Genomic DNA, 26,068 nt, shown 5'->3' with positions numbered 1-26,068 from the left:
TAAGCCTGTTGTCCATCATGGACAATCGATCCTTTTATCTACGCTCAGAGGCAAATGGGGGCTTCTCAAGTGGCTTGGTGGTAAAGAATCTGCCTGCCAATGCAGGAGCCGCAGGAGACCTAAGTTCAGTCCCTGGGTTGGGAAGATCCCCTGGAGGAGGAAATGGCAACCCACTCCAGTGTTCTTGCCTAGAAAATCCAATGGACAGAGGAGCCTAGCAGGCTCCAGTCGATAGGGTCACAAAGAGTTGGACACGACTGAGCACGCACGCAGAAACAAACGATCCAACGTTCCCTGAAGGTGGGTCTCTCTCATGAAATGGGTCTCTCTCAGCCATACACGTGCCTGATAGTTTAGAAGTAAAATTCTCAGAGGAAGGACTGAAAACCACTCTTCCCTCTTACACAGACTCAGAATAAGGAGAGGCCGAAGGCTTTTACACCACACTTCAGTGTCAGGTACAGAGAAAGTAGGGCTTTTTTTCCTGATCTTCGTTGATGGGTTTCGACATTTCAGAGCGCTGTGGAATCATCCTGTTCCTACATTTCCTTCTGCTACTTGGAATCGAACCCATCAGTACACCAGATTCGCAAAAGGAAGACACAGTGACTAAAGTCTTTTAGATAATTCATTCATTCATTTTAAAAAGATTTGCTGGCACCTACTAGGTTTAAGGCACTGATCTAGGTGCAGATACAGCAAAGAAAGAGAAGTCCCTGCCTCGCAGACCATACACAGAGAAATAACATGCCACGGGGTGAGTGATAATCACGTGCTACAGAGAAAAATAAAGCAGGGAAGGGGGATGGGAAGAGGGCATGTCAAGAGAGGCTCCATCAGATGGCCTTTTTAAAGAGGTGCCATTTATGAAGAAACCAAAGAGAGACACAATCAAGCACCCACGCACCCAGGGAAGATCCTGTCAGGCAGGGCACACAACGCGTGCAAAGGCCTTGGACCCTCAAACTGAGTATGCTTGAAGAATCTGAGGGCCAGCAAGCAGGCCAGTGTGGCTGAGTGCGGTGAGGAAGGCGGAAGAGTGGCAGGAAGTAAGTTAGGGTGCTAGTTGGGAGCTGGATCATATAAGCCATGGCAGGAATGTGGGTTTGTTTTTTTTTTAGTCACGTAACTGTTATTGGGCTAGTTCTGGGCAGGCAAGGTGCATGATCTGATTTACGTGTTTAGAAGTGATACTCTGGTTGCTGTGCGAAGAAGAGACTGTGGGACAAGAATGAAACTGGGGACACCAGAAACGGTACAGCTGCAGTCAACTACGTAAGAGACGGTGATGGCTTGGACAATGTTGGTAGCATCAGAAGTGGTGAAAGTGATTGGGTTAAAGTGTGTTTTGAAAGTCAAACTCACAATATGCTGATAAATCAGGTGGAGGGCATGAGAGAAAGGTGGGAATCAAGGATAACCCGAAGGCATTTGACTTGTGTAATGGGCATGTGATGACGCCATTTAACATTGGAAGACAATGGGGGTGCTCAAGAGTTGTCTCAGGACAGTTCACGTTACAATGCTATCTTGGATGTCAAGAATGCTGATAGATATGAAATCTAGAGCTTAAAAGTCAAGCCTGAAGGTATAAATTTCACGGTCACCTATATATATATACCTAAGGATTGTTTAAAGCCATGGGACGGAATGAGATCTTCCAGGGAGGAATGTAGAGATCGAATGTTGAGCCCTGGGATTTTTTCAAACACAGAGGTTTGAAGAAAAAAAAAAGAACAGGATCCAGCACAGCAAATGAGAGAAGCCACAGAAGCAGGAGGAAGTTCAGGAGAGAATGTGGTTTCCTGGAAGGCATGTGAAGAGTATCTCGAGGAGGAAGTAACCAGTGCTGCCACAAGGCCCCACGTGGACTGAACACCAGCCACTGGATTTGGTGATACAGAAGGTGACCTTGACTAGAGAGGGTTTTCTATCAAATGATGGTGTATTCAAAACATATGAGAATCACGAAGTCAAGTCTGACGTCCCAGGAACCTCCCTGACATCAGTGCTTGCCACCTAACCTTGCGCGGCTACTAGAAATTACTGTTCCTGTTTCATGTTTCATTATGTAATGCCCTCTTACTGTAAAATTATTCCAAATGAAGTCAACTTCATGGATTCCCTTCAGTAACATGGTGTATTCCAGTAAGTGCAGTGCTTTGTAGTGACAATCAATATGAAATCTTACAACTGTTAATGATTCTCTCCTGCATAATAATCCCAGCCCTGGAAAACTACCCAATATTAGGATATTTATCATTAGATGCACCTGTGAAATACAAAGTAATTACAAAATCAACACTATGGCTCTCAAAAGAGGGTGTGTCAGCAGTCAAGAGAGGTTAGAAGTGGTGGATTAAGCAAGGCTTTTTTCCTAAAGGACTCCATAGACCTTTTAGTATTCTAATAGGCTTCCTGACTCTCCAAGAGGTGAAGACCCAATTTCCCAAACTTATTTGCCCTCATGGGACTACTGTTCTAGGCACCAGAACGTTGGTCTAGGGGACTCCAGCAGGCCTCACTAGCAGCTGTCACCCACTGTGCTGACGGAACACTGCCCACCATCTGAAGGGAGGTCTCACGAGGGCTGCCATGCCCCTTGGAGCAGTGTGTTCCTCTGACTTTCATCTGGACACATCAAACAGACCTCCAATGTGATTTGACACCTATTAACCCCACCTGCACTCATGTTTATCAGACCAGTTCTAAAAAGGCCTAATTTCATTTGCTAAACGAACTGAAGTCTCTAGTTTCTAATTTGAAAAACTATGTAAAGAAACAGTGCCTAGATTGGAAATAAGCAAAAGCTGCTACTTACAAAGGACTAAAACAAAAAAGTCTGATTAAGACTTAAATACTTCTTTAAAATGTAACTATGAAAAATGTAACTATTAAAAATGAACTATGGATGGAGGTTCATGACATTGTACAGGAGACAGGGAGCAAGATCATCCCCAAGAAAAAGAAATGCAAAAAAGCAAAATGGCTATCTGAGGAGGCCTTACAAATAGCTGTGAAAAGAAGAGAAGCCAAAAGCAAAGGAGAAAAGGAAAGATATACCCATCTGAATGCAGAGTTCCAAAGAATGGCAAGGAGAGATAAGAAAGCCTTCCTCAGTGATCAGTGCAAAGAAATAAGAGGAAAACAACAGAATGGGAAAGACTAGAGATCTCTTCAAAAAAATTAGATACACCAAGGGAATATTTCATGCAAAGATGGGCTCAATAAAGGACAGAAATGGTATGGATCTAACAGAAGCAGAAGATATTAAGAAGTGGCAAGAATACACAGAAGAACTATACAAAAAAGATCTTCACAACCCAGATAATCACGATGGTGTGCTCACTCACCTAGAGCCAGACATCCTGGAATGTGAAGTCAAGTGGGTCTTACAAAGCATCACTACGAACAAAGCTAGTGGAGGTGATGGAATTCCAGTTGAGCTATTTCAAATCCTAAAAGATGATGCTGTGAAAGTGTTGCATTCAATATGCCAGCAAATCTGGAAAACTCAGCAGTGGCCACAGGACTAGAAAAGGTCAGTTTTCATGCCAATCCCTAAGTAGGCAATGTCAAAGAACGCTCAAACTACCACACAATTGCACTCATCTCACACGCTAGCAAAGTAATGCTCAAAATTCTCCAAGCCAGGCTTCATCAATACATGAACCGTGAACTTCCAGATGTTCAAGCTGGTTTTAGAAAAGGCAGAGGAACCAGAAATCAAATTGCCAACATCCGCTGGATCATCGAAAAAGCAAGAGAGTTCCAGAAAAACATCTATTTCTGCTCTATTGACTATGCCAAAGCCTTTGACTGTGTGGATCACAATAATCTGTGGAAAATTCTGAAAAAGAGATGGGAATACCAGACCACCTGACCTGCCTCTTGAGAAACCTGTATGCAGGTCAGGAAACAACAGTCAGAACTGGACATGGAACAACAGACTGGTTCCAAATAGGAAAAGGAGTACATCAAGGCTGTATATTGTCACCCTGCTTATTTAACTTATATGCATCATGAGAAACACTGGGCTGGATGAAGCCCAAGCTGGAATCAAGATTGCTGGGAGAAATATCAATAACCTCAGATATTCAGATGACACCACCCTTATGTCAGAAAGTGAAGAAGAACTAAAGAGCCTCTTGATGAAAGTGAAAGAGGAGAGTGAAAAAGTTGGCTTAAGGCTCAACATTTAGAAAACAAAGATCATGGCATCTGGTCCCATCACTTCATGGCAAATAGATGGAGAAAACAGTGGAAACAGTGGCTGACTTTATTTTTTGGGGCTCCAAAACTGCTGCAGATGGTGACTGCAGTCATGAAATAAAAAGACGCTTGCTCCTTGGAAGAAAAGTTGTGACCAGCCTAGACAGCACATTAAAAAGCAGAGACATTACTTTGCCAACAAAGGTCCGTCTGGTCAAGGCTATGGTTTTTCCAGTGGTCATGTATGGATGTGAGAGTTGGACTGTAAAGAAAGTTGAGAGCCGAAGAATTGATGCTTTTGAACTGTGGCATTGGAGAAGACTCTTGAGTTCCTTGGACTGCAAGGAGATCCAACCAGTCCATCCTAAAGGAAATCAGTCCTGAATATTCATTGGAAGGACTGATGTTGAAGCTGAAACTCCAATACTTTGGCCACCTGATGTGAAGAGCTGACTCATTTAAAAAGACCCTGATGCTGGGAAAGATTTAAGGTAGGGGGAGAAGGGGAAGACAGAGGATGAGATGGTTGGATGGCATCACCAACTCAATGGGCATGAGTTTGGGTAAACTCCGGGTGTTGGTGATGGACAGGGAGGCCTGCCTGGCATGCTGCAGTCCATGGGGTCACAAAGAGTTGGACACGACTGAGTGACTGAACTGACCTGAACTGAAAAATGTAAGTAAAATTTAAAAGCAAAATAAAAAGATTTCACAAAGCAAATAATTTTTCTAGCCAGTTAATATTCTTTTAATTCCTTTTTATATCAACAATCATTTCACAATTTCCCCTTTTCACTACCTATCTCAACACAGGCTTTAAATATTTTAATGTAGATGTATATCAAATAGTTGAAGGCCAGGTTTTAATGATAACCTTTGGAAAAGTTGAACTTTCCTTATCCACATTTAGCACAGATGGAAATTTACATAGAGACTACCTCAACAGATGAGAAAGGAGGGAAGTAATTCAGAAAGTCATTTTATTAAAAATATTTATTTAAAAAAATACAATTGTCCATATCTAGTTGCACATACATCTATTAACATATCTATAGAATTTTGGACTAGTATATTTGATACAGTGCTTTCTTAAAGCCAGCTTGCCATTATACAAAGCAAATTCCTCTGTCAGTTCTTACATAAAATAGTTTTTAAAAATGTATTATCTTTCTAAAAAGATGCATATCATCATTACAGAATTTAACAATATTTTTGTATAAAACTTGAAGCAATAGAAAACAAAGATCACCTGATTAGTTTTCAGAGCAATCTCTTACTCTGTCTGGAGATGCACTAAGTATTAACTACACTTTTTCCTCTTAAAGCAGCATATTATGAAACCCTCAAAGTGTCAGCGCAGGCTCTTCCTCACCAACCTAGATTCTGTAAAATTTCTCTGCCACACACATGTAGAGCTAAGGCTCTGGCTAATCCTAATCACCTTAAGACAACACCCCTTAGTTTCCCAACAGGTAAGTGAAACCACTCAGCTAGAGAGGTGGCAGTCTCTCTCCAGTTGCATCAACGATGGATGTGATTTTAATAAATGTGAATAGTTACCGTCATTTGAATTGTTTTAGGAAAAAGAAATGAGGTTTTAATACTTTGAAGGTCTCCCTCATGTAAGTTACACTGAAGTTAATCAAGACAAGTTGTTAATGACACTTTAACAGTAATGCAGTCTTTTGGGTAGGTAGGTGTGCACTGGCATTTTATGTAAGTATTCTGTTTTTACAAAAGTAGAGGATACTAGATATTATGAGAGACAGATTTCAACAGAAGACACAAGGGGAAAAATAAACAATGAAGTAACTGTCTTCCCAGATGAATGAATCAAAGTCTGAGGAAAGAAGCCTGACAAATTCTTATTACCACAGAGGCAAAACACACTGATGTAAAGGATACATCTCTTTGTGTTAACACCATAGCAGACATGCTTTTTTTTTTTTCCTGACTTACAGATTCAGTGGGTGAAAATCAAAAGTTTAACATTATTTAATTTTCAAGTGATGTCCACGCTTGGAGATCCAGTAGGACTCAGAGAAAATTACTAGTTTGTTCTTCAAAACACAAGATTGTACACTTTTTTAAAAAGTCAACTTGATTATCTAGTGAAAAGTTTTTTCATTCTAAAAAACTAGTTTTAGTCGAAAATTGTATTTGCCTCAATCCAAAGCCCATCAGTAGCAAAATGACTGGACTGAGTTTCATATTTAATCTTCTCTACCCACAAAGATAAATGAAACTGCTAGAAGGTAAAAGTGAAAAAAATACCTATGATTGTGACTAGAAAAGGCTGAATGGCCAAACCAAATAAAGAGGCCTCAAGTAATAAAAAATTAGTTGTATTCATTTCTGTCTTTACATATATGCACCTTAGTTAATTTCACATATATGTATCTTAATTTCACTAATACTGAACAGGGAAGTTCATACAATATGTTCCTTTATCACATAAGCAATGAATGTAATGTACACATAAACACCCTTGGTAATACTGCCATCAAAAACAAAAGGTATGAAATGTCTTAGAAGGGAGTATGTCCCCTACATGATAGACAATAAGCAACAATGATTAAACAGAAAGGAAAGTTGGCAAGTTCACAAAGTTGAGTATAATCCAGCAACTGCAAATTATTAAAAGTCATACATTTTTACAAAAGCACAATATTAAAAGCTTGTAAATTTTTTAAAGCATCCTAGTCAAAAGAGCATACCTTACAGGGCCTAGAATGGCTCACTGGGTAATCCATTTATCCCTTCTCCAAATAGTCTTAAGTTCCAGAAAGTATAAACAATAAACCTTAACATCCCTGACCCTCATCAATATCCTTAAGTTGAAATTAAACAAAATAATCATTAAGTGCTTCCAGTTATTAAAAAACAAAACAGTGCTAGTAATGGTGCCCCCAAAGTGCCAAGTAATGTCATATCAGTACACGGCGTTCCCACCCCTGAACTCTAGGCAGGCTTGAACGATTCCACCAGCCAGAAGTCAGGCCCAACCACAGGGCACCGCCACCCCCCAAACTGGTCCAGAAGATCCCAGGCCTGTCTTCGCAGGGCTCATAACCCTTGGAGGGGACAAGAACCAGAATGGGCCCCGATGAGATGCGAAACAAGGCAAAGCTAAGAGCATTCAGCCCGAGATACTCTGAGGTTTCTGTGAATGCTTTCTATGTATAGTTCAAAAGGGTAAATAGGCTACAATGCCAGAATTTCTCCACCACTAGCTCAATCATGGTTAGATTTGTATTTTAGAAATACTACATCTAGTATAAACATCCTCTCTGAGAAACTTAGAATGCAATATAGCAAGGATTTTACACAAAAATGTAGAAATTTTTAGAAAGAACATCCTTATTTGCTCAATAATACATGAACATAAGAGAACAGTTTATGGTGACTTTGCTTAAAGTATGTCACATGTGGCACTATACAGTATTTCTAAAATGTTGACAAGCAATTTTTAAGGCCTATGATTCTACGCATTTAAAAAAATGGAAATGTGCAAGGCATTAATTTTTACAAAAGTGACAACTGCAAAGTGCAGCCAATCTTTTTCTTAAGTTTTAGTATAAAATAGCCTAGGAACCATCCTAGACTAGGATGACCATATGTTCCCTCTGAAAAATAGATTTATTTATACACATACATACAAACACATACTCAAGTCAGTAATCAGCACACATACACATGCACTCAGCCAATCAGAATGACTTGGAAAAAAATGCTCTGGTTTCCCAATTAAATATTTTAAATTAAAAATTTAAGCCTCATAAAACTTCTTGGTGTGTATTATAGTCAAAAGATTAGAGTTCAAGAGACTTACTATACTTGATTGTATCCCTCATAAATTTTCTTGTTAAAGGTATCATTTAAAATGTTAACAACCACCTGAATCTCCTGGTTTCTACACAAAGCTTAGAGCTAACCTTGCCCCTCTCAGATAAACAACTCTAATTTCCATTTGCATAATGGCTAAGTGCAGATGGCAGCACCCTAGAAATCGCTATTTTCTGCCAGGCTGTCAATCTAGCACAATTTTTTTTCCTTCCAGAAAAGGAGCTTGAAGAAACCCGCAGCTTCAAATGGAACATTCATGGTACATCAACAACTCACCTTCTCAGATCTGCTCCATCTACAGGTAAAAACATGACTTTCATCCTAACAGGTTCCACCAAGTACGAGAAATGAAATCAAACCGCCTTCTCTTCTTGCTTAACACACCACCACCCACAAGAACTCTAGATTTTAAGATTAAAACTTCAACCTCAGTAAGGAGAGTTCTGTTGACACAGAAGAATAACAGGGCACCTTGTTTCAGGCAATGCAAGCAGCAATAAAAACAGTAAGAAAACACTCTGCTGACCCAAAACCAGGAAGATAATTAACAGAACACGTTCCACCTAACTAATTCTCTGGTCAGAGTACCTGCCCCAAACAATTATGGCTGGCCTCCACTTCACTACTATGAATTGAACAATTAACTTTTCAATTCCATCCTATCACACCCTCAGATAACAGACCACGAACTTTGTGAGGAGTCTAGCTTTCATTCTGAAAAGTGGTCCTTCACTCAGAACTCCAGGCTTCTGCACAGAGACCTACACTTGTCACCATACCTGTTTACATACCTAACAATGGTACCTCAGCACAATTCTAGATTTCTGGCATAGGCAAATAAAATATATACAGTAAATGAAGTGATACACAGAACAGACTCTTCAAGAAAGTATTTCTTCAGATACCAAAATGTTACCAAAATAATAAAACTGACTAATGCAGTAAGAAAATGGAAGTTGTTACGTATTTTAAAATAAAGCAACTTTAAGTAATTCTGAAATTGTTGGTAAAATATAACAATAAGGACAACAAAAGAAATTTGTGAGCGGCCAGTAAATTTTAAAGTCACACCTAATATGAAAAGGAAACAGACAACCACACTGTCAAAAATAGTAAGCATAAAGCTCTGTAAAACATTTCGTGATGGGTTATTTACCAACGTATGAAAAAGAAACAGGAAATCTCAGAAAGCTGATGACAAGCTCTGCTGAAAAGTTCCTAATCTCTTCTAGAGAGTTTACATAAAAATCAGATCAAATATGTAAAGGATTTCCCCATATATCACAACCAAAACTCTTTTTTTCCAAGATCAGACTGAGAAACAATACCCTGAGTCAGGGGTCTTTAGAGTGTGCCCCAGAGGGTGCACAAGACAATCTACTGGATGCAGGAAAAAACATTCGAATTTCTACTCAAGATTTATTTTTATATCATCCTTAATTTCTGTTTCTGTGTGTGTCTTACAGTATACATACGACTTTAGCAGTACATAACCTAACAAACATACACACAAATTTGCAATAGGGGATTGTGTTCAAAGCCTTTTATTGATCAAGGTGTGTGTTCAAAAAGCTTAGAGAATGTTTTTCTGAAATGCCAATGAGTGGCTCTAATTCATTAGAACTGACTTTGAGAACTTTAGAATCATAACACAAGTTCTGAGATCAGCATGAAATACTGTCATCAGAGTGAACATCACACAATTACAGGTGTGAATGGCACTGAAGTGTAACATCGACAGCCTGCAGTTTCAGCTCGAGTTCCAAGCCTCTGATTTGCATGTCCCTCCAAACCTAAGTGACACACAGGATGAAAAAACTAGAAATCGTGCCATGTAAATAGATTAAACAGTCAGTCTAGCCTTCCTTTTTTTTTTTTGATCTCTTAACAGAGTATGTAAATCTTCAAGGAATTCTTTGAGTGTAAAAAAAAAAAAAATCCAGTGTAAAAAAAAAAAAATCCAGTTCCATTTTACTATATAGGCTCCATTTTACTATATAGGCCATCAAAATCTAAAGAAAAAGTCACATTACCTGTATTTTAGCCACCAAAATATAGAAAAATTAAACCTATATTTTAACTCTAAGAGGCTTAAGGTTGATCTTTTGAGGGTTTTTGGATTCTTCCATCATGTATAAATTTTTTAAAAAATTAATGGAAGTTTCCACCTTTGAATACAAAAATATGGCCATGAAGAATATTACATCACAAAAGCACTATGACAAACCAAAAGGAAAAAAATATTTTAGAAATTAGGTGAAAACCCACCCGAGGGTAGAATAAACGCAGTGGTTCACTGGCTGAGTGTGTGGCCCTGAGCCACCTGCGGGCACCCCTGCTCAGCCCCAAGGTGGTGGCCTAAAATCAGCCTCAGGGGAGTCACCTACACCATGGAATGGACTCAGCAAATGCTACAATTTAAGGCCTTTTCCCCTTCAGACAGGCTGGTGGTTAAACACCTCCCAGCATAAACTGACTCAGATACCGGCCAGAGCAAATGAAAAGCTAAGCTAATCACAGCCTAAGTTGCAAAAGTTCACTAAACCTGCTCCCCTATTTTAACTTGGGCTACTTTTGCCTACCAGCATCCATCCTGGCAAAGTGACTAGTGATGGATACCAGCTACAGCTACCAAATATAAGTCTCTCCAGTGAAGACTGCTCTGAAGTGGTATGTCACCTTTTGATGCTAAGAAGAACTCTGGATGTTTCAAAATCAGAGACTTTCCCAGGAAGGAGGTAGTTTACAAATAGAACAACCTGCCTCATACACTTCACTATGATTGCAGTTTTATTTCATTTAAAAACGTGAACACACACACACACACACACACCAGCTTCCCCTAAATAGTTGATCTCAAAGAAAAAGCAGATCATCATCAACCTCGTAAGGCCCACACCTCTCAGAGACTTCCAGGAGAGATTTACAGGCAGAGCACTCACTAAAACTGGTTCCTAGGAAGTTGCTTTGACTGAGTTTTAATAGTGCCGATGGTTCCCAGGCACCCTTTTATTGAAACAGTTAGTTATCAAAGATACTATCTGTGAAAACAAACCAATGGCTTTTTTCCTTTGATTCAAAATAAAATACTTTTTGTGCTTTCAAAATTTTAAATACTAGTTAAATCAAGCCATCAATATTTACTTATCTAATGTATAAAATGTGAATTAACCTAATAAAACTAGTCCAAAGTGCTGCTGAGCAGTCTGATTTCAAAAAAACATGCAAACTACATGATTCAGTGTGGGAAAAAAAATCCAGTATGTCTGTTCCCCATCACCACTGAACAGTACCTTTCAACACTACTATTGCACATCTCAGGAACAGAACTTTTCAGCTGATAACCACAAATTAAACGGTAACAGGTCTCCAACACTACAAATATAAAAGGCAGCTCCCTGAATACCATCCTTCTGCTACTAATGAATTAGCATAGACATCTTATACCAGAGTTTCTCTATACTGCATAAAACAAATTTCAAGCAAACATACACAACTGGAAGATGCTGGTTTATAGCAATGTCACTTTGAGCCCTCAAGTCCTTTACTAGTTTCATATACCATTTAGTTCAAGTCGTTTCATTACAGGAACTATTTCTAGGGTTAAAAGACTAGTTTAATGGGCAGGGTGGTGGTGGCAGCAGCATGATTATCATCTAATCCTGGACTTTAAAGCCAAATTTTTCAAAAGACTCCACTGTGATGTTGGCATCAAATCAGCTTAGGGGTCCAACAAATCTGTCTGGACCTGGCAGTGACAACTATATGCTAACATTTCACAAATCTGGCAGAGATGAAGGCTGACATTTTTCACTACTAATATGAATAATCCAATCCAGATGAGCTTTGCTACTTTCTAATTAAAAAAAAAAGAAAAATCAAGGAAGTAAGTGTATTTTTACCTCACTACAGATTTAAAGAGTTCACTTTGCTTTTCATCTTCCTAATTAAAACTATCACAACCTCTAACAACTTTAAATTTAAAAGATAAATAAACAGTAGGATATGGGATAAAATAAACAGAAAAAAAGGTCCTTCACACTGGGTATCTTTTAACTGGGAAACACCTAGATGTTGTTTCAAGTTTTTTCAATTGAATCCTTGACTCAAGAGATGCCTCAGACTCTCAAAACCTAGGTTCATCCTCCTAAAAGCCATCATTTACCATAAGTATTCCATGGGTGTAGAATCATACCAGCAGATGACATTTCTGTGCCAGATATGAGGCCCCATATTCTCACTGTTTGTTCCAAACACTGCCTTAAGCCCCAGGTTTAAAAATCCCTTATGTGGGAATAAACTAGCTCCATGCTCTGTTCAGATTCAGTCAAGATAATACATAGGGCTAAGAAAACCACCCTGAATAAATGTAAATAAGATAACTTCTTGTGGAGTTGCTTACATACATTATACTTCACAGCAAAACAGAATATCCTCAATAGTCCTGCTCCAATCTTACTTCGTGTGACTAGGAATGATTATTTTTCTTCCACTGCTTATGCACAACTCACTTTCAGTATTCAACAGAGCACATGTAAGTCCTAAAGATATGGCTAACTTCATTTAACTAGTATTTCCTTATATAATACGCTCAAAGCATAACTGCCAAAGGGTCCCAATAAGGCAAGAGGAGTAATTTTGTTCTGAATTCTCTTGCAAAGCATAGCCTGATGCTAAACCCCATTAAAAATTTCCTTAACACAAGGTTCAAAATATTTTTTTAAAAAGAAAGAAAGAGGGAGGTGGAGTTTGGACTCCAATTAAGGCATTTTTATACACAGTCTAGCTTGTATTCCTATTCAAAGTCCTATTCAAAGGGAATCCTAAAAAAGCATTTTAATGGGGAACAGCAGAAATCATAACAGTCTATTATTAGCATCATGAAGTATCAATCCCTCACTTTAAATGTAATCATGTTGAATGTCTTTCTCTTTCCTTATTCCTTAATTCTCTCCTTCCACAAGTGCATAGGTTATGTTTTCTGTAGATCTGGGGAAAATGGGCCAGGGGTAGAAGGTCCATCCAGGCCAGACAGAGTGAACGGCCCATGACTGTTCAGCACAGAAGGAAACTGAGAAAGAAAATAAAAACACGTCATTATCCTATTATGCAATCTTAAACTGCACTTTCTGTCCCTGTTACACTCCCTGAGGTAGAACACACGGCACCTGCAGTGGCTCACAGGACAAAGGCACCAACTGTTTATCATGGGACAATATGATGTCACAAAAACTTTTCTAAAAAGTATGTTTGTCTTACATATTAACACTCTCCAGCCTACCTTGATGGAATGTAAAAACAAATTTATACTTTTCCTTAGATGCTAGAGTACACACTTCACACTTGACTTCACATGAAGGTTACAGAAAGTTCAGAAAAGGACAGCATGCACTCTGTAGACTATAATTCAATTATATAGCAAATCACAGACTGTCAAAAAGAGGTCCAGGAGGAGATGCCCATCTCATAACTGCTGCAAAGAGTTGCAGGGTGCTCATCCTAGAAAAGCACTCCCCATCATGTATTCTGAGACCAAATCTGTATGGAGATTCCAGGCTGAAGCTACTTGAGCACTGTGGCTTTCTCTATATAAATCAATTATCTCTTTGTGAGAGGCAAACAAAAATGGAAAAGGAAATATGGAAATTTTTCCATATTCTTTCTATTCAGCAATTTAGAAGTTTTTGCAAAAATAATTGCATTAGTAGAAAGATTAAAAAATTTTTTTTTCTTTCCCCACCCCTTACCATTCCATTTTCAAAAGAACAAATGAAAATTTAAATTACAAAATCTAAAAAAAAATTAAAGAAAAAATAAATTACAAAATCTAAGAAAATCTCCCAGGGAGTCACCCTGGAATAAGTGAATGAATCAATATAAGAAAGCTGACAAGTTATGAAGTCTAGATAGTTTATGCAAAATAATGGTTTACAGCTATGAGATCTTTCCCAATAAGGTCTTCATTAAAGGTAATGCAATACTCATTTTTAAAATATATACATGCATATTTAAAATGCTGATGAATATCAATTCTGACTGACAGGAAAACAGGAGTATTTGACAATACTATTCTCAAGAGTTTTTTCTATTTTAAAAAAAATCCTCAGTTAAAAGGGGAAATCTATGTGCAGAGAATGCCCCCAAATATACATACATACACACACTCACATTTTTTTAGAAAAGAGGATTTCCAGCATTTAAAATGATTTTAAAAATTGGATGAGCTCAAAATTTACTACAGTATTTAACAATTCTTAGTCTCATTCAAATGTATGGAATAGTAAACAATGAAAAGGAAACTCTGCTTGCGAATATTAATCTGAGTTGTTTGCGGGCCAGAAAATTAACACTTAGAAATTCAAAACTAAATCTAAGGAACACTTTTTAAATAGAAGTTTCACAATGATTAACTTTAGAGTGGATACTGCCTTTGCCTCTCTGTTCATTTACCACACCCCAGTTACGAAAGACAAGCTTCTATGTAATTTACCTGAAAAAGTGTGTTAGCACCTTGTAGTCTGGCTGGACTCAGGGGAGCAACAGGGCTGAGAGTACTCCAAAAGTGGATACTGGAGAGCAAGGGGCTTGGAGTCAGTAAGATGGGAGTCTGCAATATACAAGCCAAAAATATAACTAAATGGCTTATCAGGATTATGTTTTATCCTTGTAATAATACACAATTAGCCCTGAACCCAAATATTGTCCTATTCTCCATTCCAAGTATCTCCAAGTCTGAAATGTTATCCTGAGGAAACAGTCAGAAATTACTTTTACAACCCAGAAAAGAAAAAGGTCAAAGTATTTTCTAAACTGTTTTTTGTACAATCTTTGTCAAATAGAAAAACAAAACCAATCTGAATTCAAGTATGGAAAAATAATAGGTAACTGAGTCACAAACATGCTTTCCCCTTAATAATGAGGTCTGCGAGTAACGTGTTTAAATGTTCTATGAGATGAAAAAGTTAAGAAATAGCTAATGTTAGCTAACTGTAAAACTTGTTATTCAACATCACACCATGTTTATTAAGGTCCGCAGGATCTGTTATTTTCTAACGTGAGGTTGTCACTGTTGTTTTATGAGACCACCCCCCACCTCCACCAAAGAGAGAGAGAGAATATACTTATTTTCTTTAGGAGAAAGTGGAAAAATTAGGTTACTTTCACAGGGTCCCATATAACCTCTCTAAAGCAAACCTACTATGTAGGAGAATGAGAACTGAGGTTATAAATTCTGGATTTGTTTTAAAAGCTGAGAAAAAACAAAATAAATGGTGGCATTAAAAGGAAAGAGAATGTTACCTGCGAAAAAAGCGCTGGCGTAAGAGAAGCTGTAGGGAGAGATGGGCTTAATATTCCCAGTGGACTTGGATCACTGCCCGTGATCACAAGGGTCGGTGCCAGCTCTAACCCTTTGGGTTTCTTGGACCTCGATGAATTAGTTTTGTCCTTTTCTTGCAAAGCTGAATCCTGGTCTTTAGGCTCCAGGGACAAGTTCTCTGGAAGCTGCATTGGCTGAGAAGCCACTGATTCCATGTCTGTGTCCATGTCTGGGTTGGAACTCAGCGGTGGTGAAGGAGTTCTAGGAGGCTCCTGCAGAGGGGACACGGACGAAACAGGAGGTGTGGTGGTAAAAGGGGCAGTAACTCCTGATGCAGAAGTTGGTGCTTCCAGGGAAGGCAGTCTGGGGGAAGCCAAAGTCTCCAGTGCTTGGATAGTTTCTTCTGAAGATGGAGAAATACCTGGGCCAGCTGAAATGGAGGCAGCAGGAGGTTCAACTGGTGGCTTTTTTGAAGGTGTTGTTACAAATTTGATAACAGATGGAGTTGGCTCCTGAGGAGACTTTTTCTCTGCCAATTTCTCAGCTGGATTCTCAACCTTTATAGATTTGAAAAGCTTCCTATTGGAGGAGTTCAAAGAGTTGAGAGTAAAAGAAGAATATAAGCCGGAGTGTATGTAGTCATTGCGGCTCGAGGTCTTGGCACCAGGCTGTGGTGGCTTCTCTTTCCCGCCATTCTCCACATCTTTGGAACTGCTGCTGCTGAGCTCACTGAGGCTTAAAGCTTCACACTCCCCCTCAACCCTGCCCACTGTCATTGGGTCCATGTTCAAAATCTCTGGGTATGAGACAAACTTGTACACAAACTTCTGACCATTCACTTTTTTAATGATATTCTGTAGATAAATAAAATAAGCACTCAGACTTTCTTAAACTTTTCTTAAGCATTTGTTAAAACTTTACCCCACCCCCCAAAGATCATGAGAAAGCTGACTGAATGGGGTTCTCTATTTGATATGTAGTTTACTTGAAAACTTTAAATAAAATCACCCAAATTTATCCAGCCATACCAAACACAGTTCCAACCATTATGGAGTACAAGTTAAAAACATTTAAATGTCTTATTAACAACTGAACTAATATGTTGCATAAAAGCTGAAAGATTTTAATTGCTTAACTCCAAAGGTACAAAAACACTCACATCCTCAGGAAGCAAAAGGAATTTAGAACATTACTTCTAAGGTTCCTACTTCCCTCAGAAACTCAAGCTGTGTCTTACCTCATCTCTCCACACAGGAAAGCTGATAATATCAACACTCAAAGGTGAAAGAAATTAAGATCCCAGCTTCTCACTCTAATTCTCTTCATTTGAGCATTTTATTTTACTTCCGTGCCCAAGAATGTATTCAAAATAATTAGAAATTAAACAAAAAATTTTAACTAAGAAATCAAACCTAGGTATTAACAGTTATTCTTTAAGGTATTAATTTGTGTTCTGGGTTAAACTAAACAGTAAAAATTAAGTACACCTAAAAAACAGTACGAGATAATTTTTAAAGTAAATTATGATATAAACAAGAGTATTTATCTATGCTGAAGAATCCCAAATTTCCTTTTCCTTATTCCAACTCTATAATCATTTTTTTCTTTAAAAACAACTGCAATTGGGAATAAAATATGTGCATGGGAGTCCAGCACTGAATATGAATTTGCAGAAATACACTTAGAACATTTACATCTTTTATTCTAATTCCAAGCTGCTGAAGCTGTAAAATAAATTGAGTTAAAACTAAAACAGTGATCATTTCATAATGCATACAAATATTGCATCATTATGCTGTACACTCAAAAGCAATATAATTATGTCAATTACACCTCAATTAAAAAGTTATTTTAATAAATAAACATACCATGACGTCAGTATGTCTAACCTCAACAGAAAAGAAGGAACAATTCTTGTTTCGAGGTGGACGTGTATTACCTTCACATAGTAGTATCTGAGGGCTCGGCTGAGTTTGTCATAGTTCATATTAGGCTTGTTCTTTCGAATGCCCCAGAGACGAGCCACCTCTTCTGCCTGCAAAAGCTTGAACTCCCCATTATCAGAGGTCCAGCAGATCATGTGATCGTTCTGAGGCTCCTTGAGGAGCTGAAGGAGGAACTGCCACAGGGTGATAGCACTGTCCATAGCAGTGAGCTGAAAGAGGCAACACTGTATGTCACACACTGTTCTAAGTGCTTTAAATGTGTTACACAGTTAACTGTTCATTTCATCCCCACAAGAATCCTGTAAGACAGATACTACTGCAGCCTCATTTTATATGTGAAAAAACCGACTCATTACAGAGTTAAGTAACTTGTCTAAGGTCACACAAGTAAATGGTGGAGCTGAGATTTAAACCCAGGCAATCTGAATACAGACCCAAACTCTTAAACATGCCACACTGTCTAAGAAAAGTCTTGCTATGAGATAAAGCTAGTTTCATAAATTACAGGAGAGGACTGATGAATGCCAACCAGTGCAGTATCACTGTTATTGAATTTTATCTTAAAAACTCACTGTCGGGACTTCCTGGGAGTCCCAGGGCTAAGACTCCGCACTCCCAATGCAGAGGGGCTGGGCTGGATCTGTGGGTCAGAGAACTAGGTCACACATGCCCCAACTAAGAATCTGCATGTCACAACTAAAACCTGGTGCAGCTAATATTAAAAAAAAAAAAAAAAAAAAAAAACTCATTGTCATATTCTCTGAGGTGACCACCATTTCAGCATCTATCTATACTAGCCCAGTTGATTTATATGCCAGGATGTTCTGTGCGTCTCAGGGTGGCCCAGAGATAGGGGGAATAGTTTCCACTATAATAAATGTAATTTTCATATAAGTTGGCAGCACTGAAAACTCAGCAAAATGTCCCCTAATTTACAAGTTCCGCCACCATTCTGTCCACAGGAAGCCACCATTCTGTCCATTGTGTGCCACCTGCACAGACCCTTTTATTTGATTAGCAAGATTGGAACTGAAAAACCTTTCAATGTCTCAAGTTTTAAGATCTTCCTGTTTAGGCCAGTGCTTCTTAAATTCCCTGGTGGCTCAGACGGTAAAGCGTCTGCCTACAATGTGGGAGACTGGGGTTCAATCCCTGGGTCAGGAAGATCTCCTGGAGAAGGAAATGGCAACCCACTCCAGTATTCTTGCCTGGAAAATCCCATGGACGGAGGAGAGCCTGGTAGGCTATAGTCAGTCCGTGGGGCCCCCAAGAGTTGGACATGACTGAGCGACTTCACTTTTTCTTAAATTCAGCACTATTGATATTTTGAGCCAGATAATTCTTTTGTTCTTGGAGGCTGTTTTGGCACTGCAGTTTAACAACATCCCTGGCCTCTACCCACCACATGCCACTAAGACCTCCTGCCCAATTTGGCAATCAAAATGTCTACACACATTGTCAAACGCTCTGGGGGACAGTATCATCTCAGTTAATAACCACTGGTTTAGGCAATGGAGCAGCAGGGAAATGTTCTCTCAAAGGTATTTCCTCACAAAAACTTTAAAACATCTTGTTTATAAGAAAGAAATCTTAGGGTGGAAACTCTGGCCAAATATACATAAGCACATCCTAAAACATCTACAAGGGAACTTTACACATACACACACATACACAAAACCTTCCTGTTTTCAGTCTGTGAATTAGATCTCACTGGATCAGAACAGAAATTAAATCAAATCAATTCTGTTAAAATACTATAAAAACAGATAAATTGGACGACAGCAAAAATTAAAACTTTTGTGCTGCAAACAATACCATCAAATGAGAAGACAATCCTTGGAATGGAAGAAAGCATTCAAATAATAAGGCTCCTTCATCAAAAAAATATAAAGAGTTTCTACAATTTAAAAAAATTGAAAATAAGCAAAGGATTTGAAAAGACATTTGTCCAAAAAGTAATACAGGTAGCCAATAAGCACATGAAAAGATGCTCAATGTGACTAGTTATTAGGGGAATAAAGATCAAAACCACACAAGATACTGCTTCACACCCATTAGAATGGCTGTAATCAAAAAGGCAGGTGATTGACCTCGCTGGTGGTTAGGAATCTGCCTGCCAATGCAGGGGACGTGGGTTCGAGCCCCGAAGACTCCACATGCCTCAGAGTAACTAGCTGTGCACCACAACACTGAGCCCATGCCCCACAACAAGAGAAGCCGCTGCAAGGAGAAGCCCACACACCACAGCTAGAGAGCTTGAGCACAGCAAGGAAGACCCAGCGCAGCCAAGCAAAAAGACAGATGATAAGTATCGGCTAAGATGTGGAGAAAAGTGAAACCCCCATCCATACATGGCCAATGGGAATGTAAACTGGTACAGCCACTTTGGAAGAGTTGCAGCAGTTCCCCAAACAGAGTTAGCCTATGACCCAGTAATTACACTCCTAGGTATATGTCTAAGAGAAATGAAAACATATGTCCACACAGACATTTATAAGCAGGAACGTTCAGAGTGGTATTCATAATATCCAAAAAAGTATAAACTACCCAGATGTCCATCAACTGATGAGCAGACAAGCAAAATGTAGCCTTTCCCTTCTCGAGGGGATGTTCCCAGCCCAGGGATCAAACCCAGGTCTCCCACATGGCAGGCGGATTCTTTACCAGCTGAGCCACAAGGGAAGCCCAAGAATACTGGTTTGGGCAGCCTGTCCCTTCTCCAGCAGATCTTTCCGACTCAGGAATTGAACCAGGGTCTGGAGAAGGAAATGGCAACCCACTCCAGTATTCTTGCCTGGGAAATCCCATGGACGGAGGAGCCTGGTGGCCTACAGTCCGCAGGGTCGCAAAGAGTTGGACACGACTTAGCGACTTCACTTTCACTTTCACTCCTGCATTGCAGGCAAATTCTTTACCAACTGAGCTATTAGGGAAGCCTCCATATAACCACAGAGTGGAATATTAGCCAGAAAAAGGAATGAAGTACTGATATGGGCTAGTTCAATGGATGAACCTTGAAAACATTAGGCTAAGTGAGAGAAGCCAGCTATTAATCTGAATAGGCAAAAAAAAGCAGACTGGTGGTTGCTTAGGGCTGGGAATGGGGGATGGGTGTGGAAAAGAAAAGGGGAGTGACTGTTAATGGAGTGATGAAAACATTCTAAATTTAGATTGTGGTAGTGGTGATACAACTCTGGGAATATACTAAAACCACTGAACCGTACACTTCAGGTGAATTTTACTGTATGTGAAACATATCTCAATAAAAATGTTAAAAACGAACACTCCAAACAACACAAAAGTTAGGCCTGAGAAACCTAACTCTAACAATGTACAATTCACAAAGGATGGGACCCTTAAGTCAACTATGTCTGCTTCCAAAAAGGCCAGAGATGAGGAACTATATTGGAAAATATCTCAGTAATTTTTCTGAGACATTCAAAATGTCCTCCTATTACTGTCATAAATTTGAAGCTGGTTATACAGAGATACTGTCGTCCAAAAGTAGAGATGAGAAAATAATTAAGAATAGAAAAATGGAGATGCCTCCCAAAGTTAGAGTTAATGGAGAAACTGAGGCCATGAATCCAAGTCTCTTTCATCACAGTCATGTACTCTGTCCCCTAGGGAAACCACTTTCCTAGATGGATAAGAGCATCATCCACATTACCTCCGGTTGTAACTAAGTATTACATTGTTAGATAATAACTGACAATAATGTACAAATATGAAGCGCTACTTTAATGCTAAATAACCATGTTCACTAGAAAACAGCTTTCCAGAGCCTCACTTCAGCTGGGTTGAAATAGTGGTTTTATACTATATCCACCAAGTATAGTTGGGGGGAGGGGTCCCCTGTCATTTCTCTTAATTTACCAGAGAGGCTTTTCTTCTAATGATGACTGTCATGGTAAGTTACTTTTAAACTATGTATGTTCCCCACTTAAACAATTATTTGTTAGTCTAAATCTGTTACAACTTCCCCTAGTAAATTTCAGCTTAACCAAAGAACTCAAGTCTTTACATTTCCAGACACCATCTTCATGTCAAGAATGCTTAGAGCAGTGTGAGTATGTGTGACAGAGATGATGATGGTGATGTTGAAGCTAGAAGGAGGGGAAAAGGAAGGAAAGAAGGACAGACAAGTAGAGAACTGGAATATCAAGACTGTTACAAATTTGGTGCCTATAATTTCATTTATTTTTGGAAAAATTCCCCAAACCAAATCCTAGAGTTTTATGCCTATCTTGCAGATAATGCTTGTTTATAATGCAGGTTTATAATGGCTAAGCAATACATACAAAACAACAACAAAAATAACCATGAATTTATTTCCACAACAAGCACACAAGAGTCATCCTGAGCAAATGGGAAGTGTTCCCAAGGTGCTGTGGGTTTAATTTCTATCTCTCCCTTCAGTTATTAGGGGAGAGTGTGGACTGAACTTTGAGTAAGTTCTGGGAGTTGGTGATGGACAGGGAAGCCTGGCGTGCTGCAGTCCATGGGGTCGCAAAGAGTCAGACACGACTGAGCAACTGAACTGAACTCAACTGTGGACTGAGCCAAATCCTGTTGGAGCTGCTGGATACTGCACAGCAGAACCTAACTCTGTGGAAAACGTTGAAGCTTCTGTAGTACTTTACAGTGTGTCTAGGATAGAAAATTATTGTGAAAGAAAATGGGCACTGTGGTTTTGGACTGAAGTACTGGAAAAAATTTTTTTTTCTATTGGGAAAAACTAACAAAGACGTAAAATGGACATCCTCAGTAGGTACTTTAAAGGAATATTTTACTCATTCAACTTTGATGTGTTTATTCTTTGATTGAAAAGGTGGTGAACCACAGAACACATAAGTTGAACCTCTTCATTTGAGTTCCTATAAGTGTACCATTGATATGAAATTCAACAATTTCTTCAGCCGTAAAAGAGAAATAAAGCAAAAAGAGGTCAGAAGTTATTTAAAATTACAGAGGTGAAATAAAGAGACAAAAATATTTAATACTTTTATTCTTATTCTTATCAAAAGAAACCCAAATCTTTTTTCTTGAAAACCTTTTCATGAAAACCTCCTTTCCACAACTACAGTTTTTCCCAAAAATTTCAGTTTTAAACAGTTTTTTAGAAGTAGTATAATGAGGGAGAGACATACTTAACTGATCCAAATGAAGAAATCTGATTTTTGAGGGGTTAAATATGGAAAACATAATTGATTCTAACACTTAAAATGGAGAAGGAAATGGCAACCCACTCCAGTGTTCTTGCCTGGAGAATTCCATGGGCAGAGGAGCTTGGTGGGCCACAGTCCATGGGGTCGCAAAAGTCTGACAGGACTGAGCGACTAACACTAACTAACTCGCACTTGAAAGACAGTAGATTAATCCCTGTGCGAAACGGAAAGAAGGAGCATATTGGAAGTAACTCATTAGGGAAAGGAAGTCTCTACTAAATGGAACCTCTCCCACCCTAAACATGTTTATCATACACACAGCCCAGTTGCTGTGGTGACCCATGGCCCAACTGTTTTTCAGAAACAGTAGTTAAGACCCAAAAAATAAATGTCTCCAAATTCAGAGTGCTGCTTAAGTAAAACAGATACAAATTATAAAATGTATTAAGGCGAATTTTGAGTTAAAAATCTTTATAGCTGTCAAAAAGTAACCTGCTGTATCTAACTATACAGCATTCTATACCAACAGAATACTAAATAAAAGTGTACTATTACCATAAAACTTTAAAACAACATTTCCCTAAATGGATTGCACTTAGGCAGTTTTAACGTTTAAATAAAATCAAAGAGAGGGGAGTTACTGAGGGGGAAAACTGAATCACAATACATTTTAAAGAAAATACCACAGTCTTTTTTTTTTTCACTGACAGTCTTAAATACCGAAGCACCAAGTTTTCCACGCAGTGGGACGGTGAGTGGAAGGTGGCAAAAGGAGAGGAAGAAGGATCTTATTCACCAACCAGAGATGATGGGTGAACCGTTCCGATGAGGGATGAAACTCCGGTCTTCTTTAAATGCCCTAAACTTTAAATAGCAATAGCCTGGGGCGGGGGTGGGGGTGGGGGAGCCAACTGTGTATCTCTTGACTACCTCGGTCAACAAGGTCCCTTATTGCCTGCCCAGGTCAGTTAACATTCAGCCCCGGAAAGATGTTTCCAACTGGTCTTCCCAGGCAAGAAGCCTCACGGCAGCTGTGTACTAACCGGAAAGTAACGAGGGGAGAGGGTTGGCTAGAGAGAAGTAGAAAAAGAACTGAAAGTCGACGCCGGATGGGTTATGAGCGTGGGGACAGGAAGAAACGCGGAAGACCGCGTGCCCCCGGGGAGATCAAAGTCCGGGCCCGGGTGAGCACCGACTCGCTGCGCTTTCACTTTCTAACTTCCTGTCACCACAGAAAGCCAGAGACGCTCCCCTCGGGCCCTCCCCTCCGCCACCCCGGCGAAAAAAGAAAAGAATAAAAAAACACCGCCACCCTTGGTCCCAGGGGCCTCGCGGGACCAAATAAGGGGCGAAGGGAGCCAGGCGGGTCTGTCCCGCGCCCACCGGCCCGCCTGCGGGCCGGGCTGACTGAGCCGGCGGGCCGGGCCGGGCCTCCCGGGAGCGCGCCGCGGCCCCGCGCCCGCTTCCTGAGGTGCAGCCAGCCCCCCGCCCCGGCGCCCCGCCGGCGGGGGCGGCGGCCGCGGGACCCGGACGCGGACGCTCACCGAGGCCGCGCGCGGGGCTCCCTCCGGGTCTCCGCCTCCAACAAGACGCTCCTCTCCTCACGCTGGGAACTCGATGACGGCGCGGCAGCCGCTGCGACCCTCGCGGCGGAGCCGGAGAAGGCGCCAGCGGCCGAGCCGAGCCCGCCGGGTGCCCGCAGCCGCCCGCATCTCCCGCCGCCGCCGCCGCCGCCGCGGCTCGTCGCGCCCCGCCCTCCCCGCCCCCGCACGCGGCGGCGGCGCGGGTCGTCAGGGCCGCTACCCGCCGGGCGCGCGCGCTCTGGGCGTTCCTCGCCGCGGCTGAGCTTGCCAGTCGCTCCACGGCCGCCGCCTCTCTCGAGCCCCCTCGGCTGCGTCGGGGCCCCTCCCGGACTCCGCAGCCGCCGCAGCCGCCGCACGTCACTTCCGGGGCCGGGAAGGGCCGGGCTGGCCGCTGAGGGGCGCTGCGACGGCCGCCGCCGACTGCGTCCGCGGGGTGCCGGGTCAGGAGGGCGGGCGTGAGGGAAGCCGCCCCCTGGGCTTCCCCGCGTTGCTCTCTCCGCCGGACCGCTAGCGGTTTCTGCTCCATGAGGCGCGCGGTCCGAGCCCGCGCGTCAGAGCTGCCGCTTGGGTCAGGACTTCGGAGGGCCTCGGTGTCTGCCCCGCCCGAGGGAAGGGGTGGGGCTCACCGAGTGGCTTCCAGGTGGCCGCGTGTGTCGTCGCGAATCTTGAGTGTGAGAGCTTTCTCCCTCCAGGCCGCCCGTCCTGCCTTCTTGGCAGGGTGGACAGAGAGGTCGGAAACGCCACAGCTGTCCCGTGGAAATGCCAGGCCCCGGGGCGCTGTGAACAGCTGATACACGTTCAGTCAGCCTTGTGGCTCTCTAGCCCCAGGGCTGACAAAGGGAAACCCTGGTCAAGTGGGGAAAGCTCCTTCTGGCGTTGGAGTCAGAGACTTGGAATCCAGCCGTGGCTCTGCCTCTCACGAGCTCGCCAGTCTTTAAGAACTTTCTTTACCTCCCCAAACAATTTCATCGTATGTAAAATGTAAGAGAACCCAAGTATAATCACCTCGCGGAGTGTCTAGCCCATAGGTGCTCATTAAATACAATTCTTAAGGAACTACTTGAACAGTATAGAGGCAGAAGGTATATAAAGACTGCTGAACAAAACCTCCAAGAAATACACTGTGTATCCCACTTAACAGGAAACAACAGCAGCCCAGTGTCCAATTTCTAGCTTTGAGTCTCTTCACCTCTCTGAACTTCAGTCCCCTCGTATAAAATGAAGGTCATGTGCAGCACTGCTGAGAAGATAAAATGTGAATAAATGATGATGCCATTTTTAAAAAAGGCATTTATTGGGCTGTGCCAGGTCTTAGCGCACAGAATCTTTAGTTGCAGCCTGTGGGATCTAGTTCCCTGACCAGGATGCATCCTGGCCCCCTGCATTGGGAGTACAGAGTTTCAGCTCGTGGACCACCAGGAAAGTCCTGATGTCATTTATTTTTGCATCCTTATCTCCACAGTTGATTTCTCTGTGGCGGCACAGAGAAGCTTGCAGGATCTTAACTCCACAACCAAGGACTGAACACTGGCCACGGCAGTGAAAGCAGGAGTCCTAACCCCAGGACTGCCAGGAAATTCCTCATGGTAAAATTAATTGAACTCAGTGAAATGTGATCCTTTCAGGGAACTCTGTTTAATACTCTGGAATGACCTACATGGGAGAAGATTAAAAAACAGTGGTGAAGTGAAAGTCGCTGAGTCTTGTCTGACTCTTTGTGACCCCATGGACTTACACAGTACATGGAATTCTCCAGACCAAAATACTGGAGTGGGTAACCTTTCCCTTCTCCAAGGGATCTTCCCAACCCACAGGATCAAACCAGGGTCTCCTGCATTGTGGGCAGATTCTTTACCAACTGAGCTATCAGAGAAACCCTTAAAAAGAGTGGATATGTGTGTAACTGATCTACTTCGCTGTACAGTACAAACTAAACATTGTATATCAAGTATACTCCAATAAAAATTAATTTTAAAAAGCTATCAGAAAATACTA

At 41.0% G+C, this 26,068-nt stretch overlaps 1 protein-coding gene across 1 annotated transcript; it reads right to left on the bottom strand.

The window, feature by feature from the left end:
- Positions 1 to 5,178: 5,178 nt before the first annotated feature.
- On the bottom strand, positions 5,179 to 24,218 carry ELK4 (ETS transcription factor ELK4). Its single transcript, XM_043485127.1, has 5 exons — positions 24,035 to 24,218; positions 17,316 to 17,531; positions 15,358 to 16,230; positions 14,549 to 14,665; positions 5,179 to 13,129 (listed from the first exon to the last, which is right to left on the bottom strand). The coding sequence occupies exons 2-5, from the start codon at positions 17,520 to 17,522 to the stop codon at positions 13,031 to 13,033; spliced, it is 1,296 nt and encodes a 431-aa protein (XP_043341062.1). The 5' UTR covers positions 17,523 to 17,531; positions 24,035 to 24,218; the 3' UTR covers positions 5,179 to 13,030.
- Positions 24,219 to 26,068: the final 1,850 nt, after the last annotated feature.

The sequence above is a fragment of the Cervus canadensis genome, chromosome 13, assembly GCF_019320065.1.
Source record: "Cervus canadensis isolate Bull #8, Minnesota chromosome 13, ASM1932006v1, whole genome shotgun sequence".
Taxonomy (NCBI): Eukaryota; Metazoa; Chordata; class Mammalia; order Artiodactyla; family Cervidae; genus Cervus; species Cervus canadensis.
The sequence above is the reverse complement of the archived record's forward strand: the minus strand, read 5'-3'. Positions and strand labels throughout refer to the sequence as shown.